General features: G+C 36.7%; 1 protein-coding gene across 3 annotated transcripts in view; it reads right to left on the minus strand.

The window, feature by feature from the left end:
* Positions 1-10,506: 10,506 nt before the first annotated feature.
* The window catches only part of LOC101849164 (high affinity cGMP-specific 3',5'-cyclic phosphodiesterase 9A), a gene marked incomplete at its 5' end in the record, with an annotated part of 8,928 nt that continues 4,037 nt past the window's right edge, over positions 10,507-15,397 (minus strand). For 2 of the 3 annotated variants that reach the window (XM_013088992.2, XM_013088991.2), the window contains 3 exon segments: positions 10,507-12,823; positions 13,135-13,281; positions 14,762-14,866. In XM_013088992.2, coding sequence (XP_012944446.1) covers positions 12,383-12,823; positions 13,135-13,281; positions 14,762-14,866 — 693 coding nt within the window. 3 annotated transcript variants of the gene reach the window in all.

Below are 15,397 nucleotides of genomic sequence, written 5' to 3' on the forward strand. Positions count from 1 at the left end.
TGTGTGTGTGTGTGTGTGTGTGTGTGTGTGTGTGTGTGTATGTGTGTGTGTGTGTGTGTATGTGTGTGTGTTTAGGGGAGGTGGTCAAATGTTCTTGTGAGATTTACTATGACTTCTTAATAAGCAGTAAAGTCACAAATTTGAATTCTGTTTAACATTACCAAGCCAAGTGCTATAATTATAGTTACTTAAACTCTGATGTATAATTCTTTAAATGTTTAAACAACAGATGAACAGGATAGGAAAAAAAGGTAGATACGGTTTTTCTCTGAAATAAACAAAAATACAATAAAAAGCAGAAAAAAATATCTTTTAAAAGTATCCATTAACATTCTTTAAAAAAACGATCAAAAAGCAAAGACGAGTGTGTCGTTTACAAAAGACAGCGGGTCAAAATTAACGCAATGCCGTGGTGAAAACACACATTGAGGGCGTGCCGGGCACCGATGGGTCATCTCACAGGAAGCCGCTAGATTTGACAGGGGAAGCAAAAACCTGTTTTGTTGAATTCATCTATCAAACAAAACATCAACCCAACTCTCATGTCCCATGTTTCAAGCATTTGGGAGGCAGCGTGGTGGAATCAGGCTCTCGTCAATTTTTGGGCATATTGAGTTATTGGTATCATCTTAAAGCTTTTTCATTTGTCTTGCTTTCAATGAAAAAATTACCCATCCATCTTCAATAGAAGTGGAGATATTTTGGATTGAAGGAGGTGGGGGTCACCTGATATAAGAGGTAAAATTAGCGAGAAAATGGCCGCCAAAGCTAGGTAAATTCCAAAGCTGGAGAGTCCATGACGTTTTTGGTAAAAACCCTCAAATGAATGTTTTTGTAAATGGACATAAAAGGTGTTGAGCCAAAAAACTAAAATTTGATAAAAATTGCTAAGCCGAGAGAAAACTGCTGTTTTCTTCGATTTCATTATTCTAACGAGAGCCTGATTCCACCACGCTGCCTCACATTTTTATAAAAGTTGAGTTTTTACTACAATTTAGTGATATGATGTACATAGGTCTTTCTACCCTATTTCACAACATAGTCAAAATTAAGTTTTAGAACATTTTTGGAGTTGGACCATCTGTTTTTTATTTTCAAATGTATGTGTTTTTCCACCCACCGTCAATAGAGTTTAGATGTTTTAGAATGTGGGCTTCCGACACTGCCTGTCAGGGCCAACCCAGGCTGAGAGGGGGGATACAACATCCCAGCAGAAAGAGTAAGATACTCCAGAAAAATTTCTCCCTACTCAAAAATTGAACTTGGGTCTTCTGTGTGTGGGTACCACTGTCCCCGTGGTTTTATGCACCCAGCATAATTTAGCAAAATTTGATCATTTTTTGCGTAATTTCTGGTTAATTTCCCTTATAATTCTATGATAAAATTAACAGAATCGCATAATTTCACATTTTAGGGCTTAATTTTCATAATTTCAGAATTTTTTTTTGCATAAAACCACGGGGACAGGTACCACAAACAAGGGGGGACCATCTGTGGCCAGCACCATCAATGCGGGACTAAAGGACACTCTTCATCTTCTTCTTGTGAGTGCTGGAAAAAGCTTAGACCCTATGTTTGGGATCGCGGTGAAATCAGGCACTCGCTAAATTGATTAAATTTATATCGAAGATACAGACATTTTTTTGCCATTTGGCAATTTTTATAGAATTTATATTATTGGCTCAAGAACTTTTATATCCATATAAATACACATGTCTATATGGATTTTATTGAAATACATTGATTGTACGCAAAAAAATTGTAACTTTTCAATTTCCAAGCTAAGGAAGTCACCAAAACTTCGGCATCATTTAGTCGTTAATTTTACCCCTATAACCAGGTGACTCCCACCTCCTTCAATAGCAAATATTTCAATTTCTATTCAAGAGAAACGGGTAGTTTTTTATCAAAAGATAGATAAATGTATAAGCTTTAATATGATATCAATAACTCCACATTCCCAAAAATTGAAGAGCCCCTGATTTCATCGTGTCACGACTAATTTAACGTATCGTTGGCCAGATGAACAGATGCAGCAATAAGCCCCAAAATTTTTAACTACCATCAAATCTGTTAAGACAGCCGCCTGAATAAGAGAATTAATCACCTGTACTAACAACCACTTTCTATTTCCTCCCTTATCGTACTTTTTACATTACAATAACACTGTAGGTCTTATAGTTTTAATGCTTCCACCTGTCAAAGACGGTCACTTTTCTCCTCAACAATGTGTTACCGTCGCAGATCGTCTAGACGGTATATAATTTTTTTATCAATTTCCTGTTTCTTAATCTGTGGTGACAGTACTTGCATAATATATAATGTGCTCAATAAATCTCATATCATAATTGAAGATTCTAAATGTCTTTTAGTCAGAACACAACGATGTATGTTACTGTTGTACATTGTAGTGCATTCTAAAGCGCTCAGAGCCTGTGTACTTTAATTGGGGTTGAGCACTATATAAATGTTATCTATTATTATTATTATTATTATTAAAAAAGCAAGAAAAAATACACAATGTAGGTACAATTCTTTAAAAAATGATAGTTTTTTCTCTGTCCTGAAAAAATAACTTTATGATTTCGGGCTTAGAACATATAAACAGCTTGCCAAAATTTATCTTTTTTCATAATCAGATCCACATTTCTTCCTGGCTATGTATTTTCTCAATAATATAATATCGTAAGCCAGCTGTTAAAATGTACAAAGCCCAATTTTCATTTTTTAAAATAATTTTTATTTCAGTTTCATAATCTGTGGTATCAGTTGCATGTGCTTAACAAATATTTAGTTAAAATTCACTACACTCTAAATGATGAAAAAAACAAAACGAAACAAGAATAAATTAACAGGATCTTCATAATTTAAGCACTAAACAATTGTGAGGCAGCCTGGGGGAATCAGGCTCTCGTCAATTTTTGGGCATATTGAGTTAGGGCCTATTGGTATCATCTTAAAGCTTTTTCATTTGTCTTGCTTAAAATGAAAAAAAATTACCCATCCATCTTCAATAGAAGTGGAGATATTTTGGATTGAAGGAGGTGGGGGTCACCTGATTTAAGAGGTAAAATTAGCTAGAAAATGGCCGTAAAAGCTTGATAAATTCCAAAGCTGGAGAGTCCATGGAAACTGAAAATTTATATTTGTGTGCCTTTAATCAACGTTTTTGGTAAAATCCCTCAAAGGAATGTGTTTGTAAATGAACATAAAAGGTGTTGAGCCAAAAAACAAAAATTTGATAAAAATTGCAAAGCCGGGAGAAAACTGCTGTTTTCTTAAACTGCTGTTTTCTTCAATTTCATTATTTTGACGAGAGCCTGATTCCACCACGCTGCCTCACAACTGATAAATGAATGAAACCTAAGGTTTTCTCTCTCCTGTGAAATTTTGCCTTTCTGGCTTGAGTACATTTTACCAACTTGCTGCGGATACGGAGAAGTATTGTAAAGGAATATAGATGTTAGTGTTTATGAAAAGACAATCGATAATAATAACTACAACAACAAGTATGATAATAATGGCAATAATGATCATGATAATAATATTATTATTGTAATAATCATTGAAACGTATTCACTCTTGTCATGTCGACTGACCCAGCAGTGGCACTTGCACAAGATAAGAAGTTCCGGAAATAATTAAGACGTTCAAGGGAGGTAATTAGACACATAAGGGAAATAATTACAAATGCTTTACGAAAGAAAGAGCCAACATCAAAATAATTTCAAAGTAAGAATGCGAATCGGTAGCCTACTATTGGGTACTGATAGGTCTTAACTATATACCATTCCTATGTATAATCATTTAATTAGGCATATAAAGGAAGTAAGGAACAAAAAAGTACCAAGTGACCTAGCAAAACTTGAGTGGAATGGCACAAAGAGAACATATCTCTTAGATTCCTACCCTGGCTAATATCAGAAAATGTTGACTCAAAACTTTGGTGCATCAATAATTTGAATTTAAAAAACCAAGAATGGTAAATTTAAGTTCTTTCATTTTTTCATGTGTTATTTTTTCTTTCTTTCTTGTCATTTTCCCTGCACTCAATGACCGTTATTGTATCAATGTGTTATCAAATAGCCCACTTACTGACATCAATTACTACTGACACAAATAATATTATTAGGGGCGAGCGTCTTGTTTTGATATTCTCAGGACAATTTTTTAAAGCAGGATCCCTTTCAAAGACTCACACAAACATTAACATTATATACCATATATTATATCTTTTACGCATATTTATATAAAAGATGGAGGAAAAACAGATGTAAGTTAGCCACCAACAGGGTCAGGGCAATTAAGGAAGCAGCAGCCAACAGCTACAAACAAAACAAAACAAAACAAAACAAAGGTGCAAAATGCCACTGAGGTAAAACTTGTTGCCACGTACGTCACGTCGTTTGCTCATATTTGTACAACTAGAAGACCCCATTGGGCAGTAATAACAACAACAAACATACATATTAGCCGAAACATACGTGCGTAAATAATAATCAATCATAAGACCCACTCGATCTCTTCCTGAACCAGCCACCCAAGGATAAACTAAAAACAGCTGCAACAACAACAACAACAACAACAACAACAACAACAACAGCATTGCTAATAACAATTAACAAACACCAGTGTGGTTGCTATTACAATATTATAGTATATATACGTAATAATTATATATATATTCCAGTCGCCATTGGTCGTTAACAAACACAAAAACAAACACAAAAACTTTTACACCACATAATATTATTTTCATCTTGTGCAGTTCCATGTCATGTTAGAATAAAATAGAAAATCAAAAGTAGGAAATATAACAAATGAAGATTCTGATTAAAAACAATGATGAGTGTATATTTGTGTATTTATATATAGATATATTTATATATATATATATTTTGTACAAAGTGAGTGCCTTAAGGTGCTTTTTTTAAATTACAAAAGCAAAATCATTAGAATACGACATATTGAGTGATTAAGTACAACGAAATAAATCATTATGCTGCTCTCAGAGAGAGAGAGAGAGAGAGAGAGAGAGAGAGAGAGAGAGAGAGAGAGAGAGAGAGAGAAAGAGAGAGAGAGAGGGGGAGAGAGTGGGGGAGGGAGAGAGTGGGGGAGAGCAGGATAGGGAGAGAGGGAGAGAGAGATAGAGAGAAAGAAACAAAGAGAGGGGCGGGAGGGAGAAAGAGATGGTACAGTGAGAGGGATAAGGAGGGAGAAAAAGAGGAGGAAGAGAGAGGGAAAATGTTCTCTGTAAGGAACAAAAACTTCACAAGGTATAACCGACTCTGTCGTACATCACAAAAAACAGAAGATGGTCACCTCTCTTTTTTTTTGGGTAGGAGTTTTACGCCGCTTGCAACTGCATAAGGACACACCAAACATTTTAAATTGGAAGGGAATTTTGAATGTTGCCCAAGTGGCGACCGAAGCATACTCTTATCAATTTTGGACCTCCAAGGGATCTTTAACGAGCGCAACAAGCACATCTGATCTTCTAGATTTTTCGCTCTAGTCCGAGAAGGCTAGGTGTAGATCTTTCCTACCAGTAGACCAGGGGTGTGGCTGAAAGACAGCAGTAAGGAGTAGCCAAGAAGCAGCAATAGAAAGACTGCAGAAAGAGTCAAGAGCCCAGTGGAGGGGGCAAAGGAGGTGAGGGGGTGGGGGAAGAAAGTGGAGACGAGTGGAGACGAAAGCATATAACAGAATATTGCAAGAGAGAAGGAAAGAAGGTGAAAGGAGACAATTTTAGAGAAGAAAATTTTTCCCGTTGCTACCCGGATTCAAACCCGGGACCTTTGAATGAGAGGCCAACACCTTAACCTCTACGCCACGAGAGCCTCCGTGGTCACCTCTGAGCCACTGACCACCACAACGGTAACAGTCAGCTAGTGTGACTTACTACTACAGGCAACAATTCATCTCAGAATTACAACAAAGTTCTACCTGCTCAGTACCTAGTTTTGAGATATCTGACGTAAATAATTTTGAGTTTCATGTCGTGTCAAGCTTTTTTTAATACATGTTTGTCAATTGCTCGATAACGGCTTTGAATAATCATATGTGAGGCAGCGTGGTGGAATCAGGCTCTCGTCAATTTTTGGGCGTGTAGAGTTATTGGTATCATCTTAAAGCTTGTTCACTCATCTTTATTTGGATGAAAGAAATATCTGTTTATCTTGAATACAAGTGGAGATATTTGCGAATGAAGGAGGTGGGGTCACCTGTTTTCAGAGGTAAAATTTGTGAGAAAATGGTCACCAAAGATGAGTTATTTCCTTAGCTTAAAAGTCCGTGGTAACTAAAAATTTACAATTTTTATGCCTTTAATCGACGTTTTTCAGAAAAATCCACACAGAAATGAGTTCTTTAATGGGCATAAAAGGTGCTGAACCAAAAGACAAAAATTTTATAAAAATTCACAAACCTGCGGGAGAATACAAGTTTCTTCACTTTGGTTATTTTGACGAGAGCCTAGTTCCACCACGCTGCTTCACATAATATGATTTTGATAGAGCAGAAAGGACATACAGTTTCTGCTGATCTCATTGTCTTAGTAACTCAAAATGGCCAAAAATGTCAGATAGAACTTTGTAATCCTGAGGTAGCCAACAGTCCCTTTGCAATCGATACTGCGCGAAGAGATGTAACATTTCACATAACAGAATATCGTTAGCCATCTGTTCAAAGGAACTAAACCCAAAATTTTGAGGTCTTTTTGTCTTTTTTAAAATTGCAGTTTCCCTAATTAATCTGCGGCACGGTATCCCTTGTACGTGCTCAAGATATGCTTCGTAGATATTCAAACTAAAAAATTCTAAATGTTTTAAAAAACAAATAAGAAAAGATATAGGATAAAGGTTCAAACAAATGAAACAGTCTTTACTTTCATCTGAAAAAAAAAATCCCAAACAACTGTACTATCTTGGCTTAGTACATTTGAACAGATTTCAACAATATCAAAAGGACCCATATTTCTTCTCTCGATATTATTAATACATATTATGACAATCGGCCACTTTAACAAACAAAAATTTAAATACTGATGAAGCAAAAAGAACAATACCAACTTATTCCTGTAAATGAGTATTTACATATACAAACAAAACATATACAAACAAAAATATATTTTCATGCATACAGAAACGCACATGTGTAGGTCTACAAATAATCACAGACATAATAATGCACACTTCCAAATTATTGGGCCATTTATTCTCCAATATATTAGAGACACACACTCACAGAGGCACTGACACACACACATACCAACAAACACACTGACATATAATAACAAAATACGTACTGCCCTAAAATGTACTTTACAGCAGTGTATGTAGTTTTCATCTTTGATACAAAAAAAGTTTTGCTTGAACCTAAACCCAATATAGCAGAAGCCTTCTGAGATTGCTTTGTGTGTGCTTGTGTGTGTGTATGTGTGTGTGTGTGTGTGTGTGTGTGTGTGTGTGTGTGTGTGTGTGTGTGTGTGTGTGTGTGTGTGTGTGTGCGCGTGTAATGGGGAGGTAGGGGTGTGGTGGTATAGTTGGGGGGATGATTATTACTAGATCTTGACACAAATTTTAATCTTAGTAAGAGTTTTACAACACTTGTGTTACTATCACATTATAAAGACGTATCAAAGATAAGAAGTTTTACTAACAAGTAACATACCCAGAACAGGAGGAGGAGAGATATGGACGATCGATGTTTGGTAAGAAAGAAGAAATAAACCACACCACAGTGCCTGCCAACCTCCCACTGATTATATAACTGGTCCTTTCTTATTGGCATGTTCTCATTGAAAGAATACAATTCTAGGCTTTTCTCAGGTTTTATATTTATATATAAACATATACAAAAGGAGAACACTTTTTCGCAGAAAGTGAGTTTAGTTTTAGTAAGAGTTTTATGGCACTTGTAACACAATAAGGTCATTCCAGTACCAGACATTAGAGGTGTTACAAGAGAGTCAAGAAACACCAAAAAAAAGAAGGAGGACAGATATTTAGGACGATAAATGTTTGATAGCAAATAAGGAGCAAACCACACCAGAGTATCTGCTAAACATCCACAGGATACTTTTTTCCCAACAAGTGAAGCAGCCAGCCTCCAAGTGAGCAATACTGATGTATATTATGACCTCTAGGTGAGCATGACAAGCTCTCTGAGCCAACGTTGAGCCAATTTTGAACATTACAAAAAAATAACAACACAAAAACATTTCTAAGCCATACAAAGCTTCGTGCTCAACACAGGAATTTGTACATGACACTGACCAGTGCTCAACACAAGAATTTGTACATCATACTGACCAGAACAAGGAAGGAATATCCTCTAACCACCCACTCATAATCCACAGCAAACAAAACTTGGACAAAACAGGCGACACCTGAGGATCGGACTGACTGACAGATGGACGAAAGCTTACAGCAGATGACTCGTACCACAACAATTCAACATTGCAAACCTTTCTCTCGGTAATAATAGTTATCCTCAAGATAAGCAACTAACAGAGCTTTGCAAAATTTTATATCTCTAATGAGAGTTTTCCTCAAGCTAAGCAACAAACAGAGCTTTGCAAAACTTTCTCTCTTTAATGATAGTTTTCCGCAATATAGGCTACTGACTGCACTCTAAAAAAAACTCCTAATGTATAATATAATATCTAACAGTATTCCTAGAGATAGATCTTTGACTGTTTTCCTCAAGACAGGCTACTAACTGAACTTTGCCACACTTTATTACATCTCTAATAGTTTTTCACAAGGTATTTGTTTTTTTGAAAGTTTTTGTCAAGATATATTTCTGACAGTTTTCTTCAAGATAAGCTACTTAATGAGACTTTTGAAAACCTTTATATTTCTAATAGTAGTAATAGTTTCACTGCAAGACATTATTTAAACTTTGTAAAGACTTTAATCTCTAAAAATAGTGTTTTTTTTACAAGATATTAACAGAACTTTGCAAAATGTAATATCCCTACAAATAGATTCTCCGCAAGATGAGCGACTAGCACAACTTGAAAAAACTTTGCTACAACTCTAATAATTTTTCAATCCTATACTTAATGTATTTTGACAAAATTCATTTAAAATGTCTCATACTTTTCGGCAGGAAATATACTGAACTTTGCAAAAGTTTATATCTATATCTCTAACTAATAATTTTTCTGCAAAATATTTACTCAAATTTGCATAAGTTTGTATTTTTTTAAAGTTTTCTCAGCACAATGATTTAACTAAGCCTGTCAAAAGTTTGTATCACACAAAAGTTCGTTTTTCCACTTGATCATTGACACGTTTGTGTAGACTTTTGCCCTTCCCCATAAAGACTCCAGTCTTGAACAATGAAAACTTGGGACAACAGATGTCAAATAGGAGACAGAGGAGAGCGGGGGAAAGAGCCAAAGAGTTCTATTTGCAACATCAAAAACAAAAAAAACAAAAAAATCACAAAGGAACAATTTGATTCCAAGCCCACTGTCTGACAATGGAAACAAAGAATGACAAGATCGTACGTATATCACATAACAGCGTATAATGACCAGATCTCTTCTCAAAGAGAAAGTTTTTCTTTTATCACAACGTGGCAACAAAAAAACACAAAATTTATTCCGTAAAGTGAAAAAATCACAAAAAGTCTGTCCATTTCCGGCCCACCAAACACAGAAATAAACAATAGGCCTACGAGTCCCGACATGGTCAAATCAGGCGCTCATCAATTTTTGGGTCTTCTGACTTACTGGTTTCATCTTGACGTTTGTTCATTAGTCTTGCTTTTGTTTTATTGTTTTAGTAGAGGTTTTACGGCGCTCACAAATGCATAAGGTCATATGAGTGCCAGAAGATTAGAGGTGTTACAAGAGAGTAACAAACATAAAAAAGGAGGGGAGATAAGGACGATAGATGTTTGACAGGAAAGAAGAAGCAAACCACTCCAGAGCACCCGCTAACCACCCACAATCTTGCCTTTGATGAAAAACATACCCACCAATCATGAATAGACAAGTAGAGATACTTGCAATCAAAAGAGGTAGGGGTTGCCTTTTGTAAGAGGAAAAGTGAGGTAGAAAATTACCTGAAAAGTTTGGTGACTTCCAAAATTGAGAGTCCTTGTGGCAAGTGCAACTGAACATTTTTGCACCTTTCTTCAACGGTTTTCAGTAAAATTCACACAGAAATATTATGCTGTTCAATGGACACAACAGTTGTGGAGCCAATCCCCCCCCCCAAAAAAAAAAAAAAAAAAAAATAATTTTAAATTATTTTTTTAAAATAAAAAAATAATAACAATAAATAAATTTGTAATTATTAAGAAAAGTAATAATAAAATTTCACAGCTTTCTGAAATAAAGCCTGTTTCTTTGATTCACTTATTTTGATGAGCGCCTGATTTCACCTCGGTGCCACACAAGCGTCGCACAAATCAAACATTATATAGGCCTAGATGTCACACTTGTAAATATTTTGTTTATGCTGAAGAGCTGTCACTTTCAGTCTTCTTTTCTTTTTATGGAACCTTCTTCTTGACAACTGATTGAAACTTGCTTTCAGTCTGACTACACAATCTCTAAAAGACATTGCAATGATAACAACAAATGATAACAACAGATAAACTCAATACGACTTTGCAACGATAACAGACAAACTCAGAACGACATTGCAAAAACAGCAGACAATCTGCGTAAGACATTGCAATTATGGCATCTCCTGAGGGTCTTTGCTCAAGTCTGGACACAAAAGAAAGGTCAAAGGGCATGATCTCTTCACTCTCCCTTGCTTCCCCTGACAGAGGAACCGTCTGTTCTCGGAGAATTAGAAGCTTGTACGTTTGAAAAAACTGCAGTTTGTAAACAATAATCAGATGAAGCATGTTTGCTCGGAGATCCATCAAACATGGAACATGTATACAAAAAATCATACATATAAAGCGAGTTAGAATGATCTTCACAAGATCAAATTGTTTTGTTTTTCATTTGCAGGTGTCTTCTTCTCCAAATCATCACCCATTCTCATTCGATCACAGTAAAAGAAACACTAGTTGTACATTTATCAGATACTGTTGAACGACAAGTCCCCAAAAATACGTCATGTTTAAGCTGACATGACGCAGTATGTGAGCAAAATTATCCTCCTCATTTTTTGGAGAACGACAGCAATCATGAAATTTGCTTGGGTGAGTCCCCCGATGGCAGGAAATTGGAAGCTTTGACACGATAACAACAACAACAACGACAACAACATTAACAACATTAACAACAACATGCAGAAATGTCTGCTGAGTGATGTGTGCTCTGAACATTCTGTGTTGGATCACAACAATCACATCCAAAACAGGGACATCGTTTATTTCCCTCACCATCTCAAACCAAACAGAGGCATTGTCTATTTCATACCATCTTTACATTCTGAACAGAGGCATCGTCTATTTCATACCATCTTTACATTCTGAACAGAGGTATTGTCTATTTCATACCATCTTTACATTCTGAACAGAGGTATTGTCTATTTCATACCATCTTTACATTCTGAACAGAGGCATTGATCAAACAGGGACATGGTCTATTTCATATCATCCTTACATTCTGAACATTGTCATAGTCACATCTCACTCTCCCTCACAACCCAAACAGAGGCTTAGTCTTATCTCTTTTCACCTCACAACCCACACACAGGCGTAGCCCTATCTCAGTCGACCTCACAATTGGAACAGTGACATAGCCTACCTATTTCCCTCATCCTCACATCCCAAACACAGGCGTAGCCCTATCTCAGTCGACCTCACAATCGGAACAGTGACATAGCCTACCTATTCCCCTCATCCTCACATCCCAAACACAGGCGTAGCCCTATCTCAGTTGACCTCACAATCGGAACAGTGACATAGCCTACCTATTCCCCTCATCCTCACATCCCAAACACAGGCATAGCCCTATCTCAGTCGACCTCACAATCGGAACAGTGACATAGCCTACCTATTTCCCTCATCCTCACATCCCAAACACAGGCGTAGCCCTATCTCAGTCGACCTCACAATCGGAACAGTGACATAGCCTACCTATTCCCTCATCCTCACATCCCAAACACAGGCATAGCCCTATCTCAGTCGACCTCACAATCGGAACAGTGACATAGCCTACCTATTTCCCTCATCCTCACATCCCAAACACAGGCGTAGCCCTATCTCAGTCGACCTCACAATCGGAACAGTGACATAGCCTACCTATTTCCCTCATCCTCACATCCCAAACACAGGCGTAGTTTTATCTGATTTCACCTCACAACCCAAAGAAACAACATCACACAACTGGACAACTGGAGGGGGGGGGGATGCAGGGCGCAGCGTACGTAGACTAGCGTGTCAAAAAGTCTGTTTGTTTCGATCATGACGGAGCGGAGGAATCAACCTCAACAGAGAGCTTAGCTGTGAGAAGGGTTGTCGCACTGCCACGGCGTACGGATGAGGAGGAATTGTTGATTTTTGCTGTGGATGACGACGATGACGTTGATGTTGAAGATGTTATCGATGAAGATATTGACGGCCCAGAGAGGTTGGTTGATGAGTTGTTTTTCGATGCTGCCTTCGTCTTTGGCTCCTTCTCCTTCTCCTTCTCTTTCTCCTCACCACCGCCAGCGCTGTTGTTGATATTGCTGCTGCTGCTGCTGTTGCTGTTGCTCCTGTTTGTCTTCGCAGGCAGCATCCCGTTCTTGTCCCCATCGGCCGACTCGACCAGGGAGTCTTTCTTGGCCTTCTCTTCCTCCAGAGCGCGCTGCATCTCTGTGTAGTAGGCCAGCGCGTCGCGGACAGGCTCGATGATTGCATTCTGGGAGATAGAGAGATGGAGAGACGGAGAGAGTAGTATTAGTAAGAGTTTTTTAAAATTATTATAGTAGAGGTTTTACAGTGCTCTCGAATGCATAAGGTCATATGAGCGCAAAAGGGTGGATGTCAATATAGAAGTCTTTACAGAGAATCGCACTTACTCTGCTCACCTCTCTAGCTTCAACAGCACAAATAAGTCTGCTTCAACTATTAAGGCACCCCGGAAACCTCAGGAAAATTCACCTCTAGCTGAGGAAAACTCACAAAGGAAAACTCACCTCTAACTGAGGAAAACTCACACAGAAAACTCACCTCTAACTGAGGAAAAAGTTTCCCCACCGTCTCAAAGAGCGGCAGCAAAACAAACTTGATAAACCCGACTTGCGACGATGACTTGGACACTTTCTCTCGGTCCATGAACGGTGCTACCGGCAGACCCTCCAGCTTCTCAAGGTCACTCTGGCAGAGAGAAAAAACAGAAATAGATGAGAGGAAACGAAGGAGAAAATATAGAGAAAAAAACCAAAACAATCCAAATGTATAATATATAACAATATATAATAATTTTTGCTAACCATAATCTACCTTTCAGAAACGGTAACAATTTTTATTCCTGTTACAATATTCTTGATAACAACAATATTATTAACAATAATGATCATAATAATAATATTAATAATAATAATAATAATAATAATAATAATAATAATAATAATAATATTAATAATAATAATAATAATAATAATAATAATAACTAAAATAATAAGAAATAATTACATTTATATAGCGTACATCCATGCTCTTCTGCATGTTCTATGCACTTTATGATTAAACTCTGAACATTGCCCTACTTTGTAAGTAGACTTTTGTCTTGATCACCAGAGAAGTAGGCTGGGAGTTAAAAACTAAGGGACCTATTAAAAATATGCCTATAGATTTCTGGATCTTGGTTCAAGCCTAAAAAAGTTGTTAAAAAAGCAACAAAAAATACAGTCAAATGTTCTACTAGGTATGCCTACCAACAAAAGCAAAGGTTCTGAAATGAATTCTGCATTTTTTGTGTGTAAAATGGAAGAAAAAAAAATCATGTCCATTTCAGGCCCACTGTATGTAAAAAATGTATACTACTTTTGATCATCCAACTTTTTTTGGAATATTGATTACAGTCATTTCAAATTCAAAATATTATGATAATTTTTTCTCTCCAGACTCGACATTGAACTAGCACTTCATTGAACAGCACTGTGGTTGTCCTATGATTTTAATCCTTTAACGTAGAAAATAAAGAATTGCATAATGCCTTCAAATTACCGACACATTAAAAAAAAAAATAGAAGAGAAAAGTGAATTCATTTTCACTATGCAGAAATGCCTTTTTTTGACTTGCAAGAGAACATTACATCTTCAATACTTTTCTTTAATTTCATTTAATTAGAAAGAAATTAAAATTGATAGGCAACAGAAAAACAGATGGATTTGTCATAATATTATGAGTGTGTGTAAGTTTTGCAGATATCATTTGCACAACTGTGATTTACTTGGAATACAAGTAGATCTAGATGATTATGTACAGGTATCTAATATTTCTATATTTATCTTAATTTCTCAAAACAAATCATTCCTATACAGTTTTCTGCGCATCTCAGCAAATGGTGATTGAAAACTAGACTAAAAACAGTAAAATATGATCTTTTCAAAACATGTTGAACATTTTAAGAGCACTACACGAAATTTAAAGATGAAATAGTATGACAACATTGGGCCATGTAAATATATGTGTCTATGTGTGTGCATGTGCGTGTGCCTGTGTGTGTGTGTTGGCGTGTGCATTTCTGTGTGCGTGTTCATGTGCGCGTACGCGTGTGCATGTGCTAGCGTGTGTATATTTATGTGCAAAAAGTACAGATGAAAAGAAGCAAGGAGTTTTCTGTGCAGATACCTGGTTGAAGAACTCTTGAAGCAAACAATCTAACCAAGGTTCAGCAACAGCCATGGGCCTCGCTTCGTTTGAAATGTCAGCCACTTTTATCAAGATCATCATAAGCTAACGGTGGTCGATGGAAAAAGAAATAAAAAAAAACACAACAAAAATAAAAAGCACATTCAACAAAACACCAGCGACGAGAAAGACAAAATACGTGTCAGAACAATAAGTACCGTACGAAAAATAAAACGATGGGAAAAACAAAACAAAAAACAAAAAAAAACCAACTGTAACAGTCTTGCCAGATAATTACTTGAATCAGGTCTTGCCCAATATTTAGCTTCATATTGCTGGCCATAGGCTAAAACAGCACCTGGACATGGATGGCTGGTGCCTCTATAAATAAATCATTGATGGTCAGGTCATTGCTGGCCATTTTGTGACTGAATACTGATCAGAAAGTGTTATGAGAGCATTTTTTCCACATTGTACTACTGATCATCAGAACAAACTTTAACTTTTCACCCACGTCAGAACTGTTAAATACAGTAATTGCATTCTTCCTTGTCTTCAGATATATCACAGCCAATATAATATTCTTTACAAAACATGACAAGCTAGACCCTCAAGTTCACCTCTTCCCACCCCCCT

The sequence above is a fragment of the Aplysia californica genome, unplaced genomic scaffold (assembly GCF_000002075.1).
Source record: "Aplysia californica isolate F4 #8 unplaced genomic scaffold, AplCal3.0 scaffold00852, whole genome shotgun sequence".
Taxonomy (NCBI): domain Eukaryota; kingdom Metazoa; phylum Mollusca; class Gastropoda; order Aplysiida; family Aplysiidae; genus Aplysia; species Aplysia californica.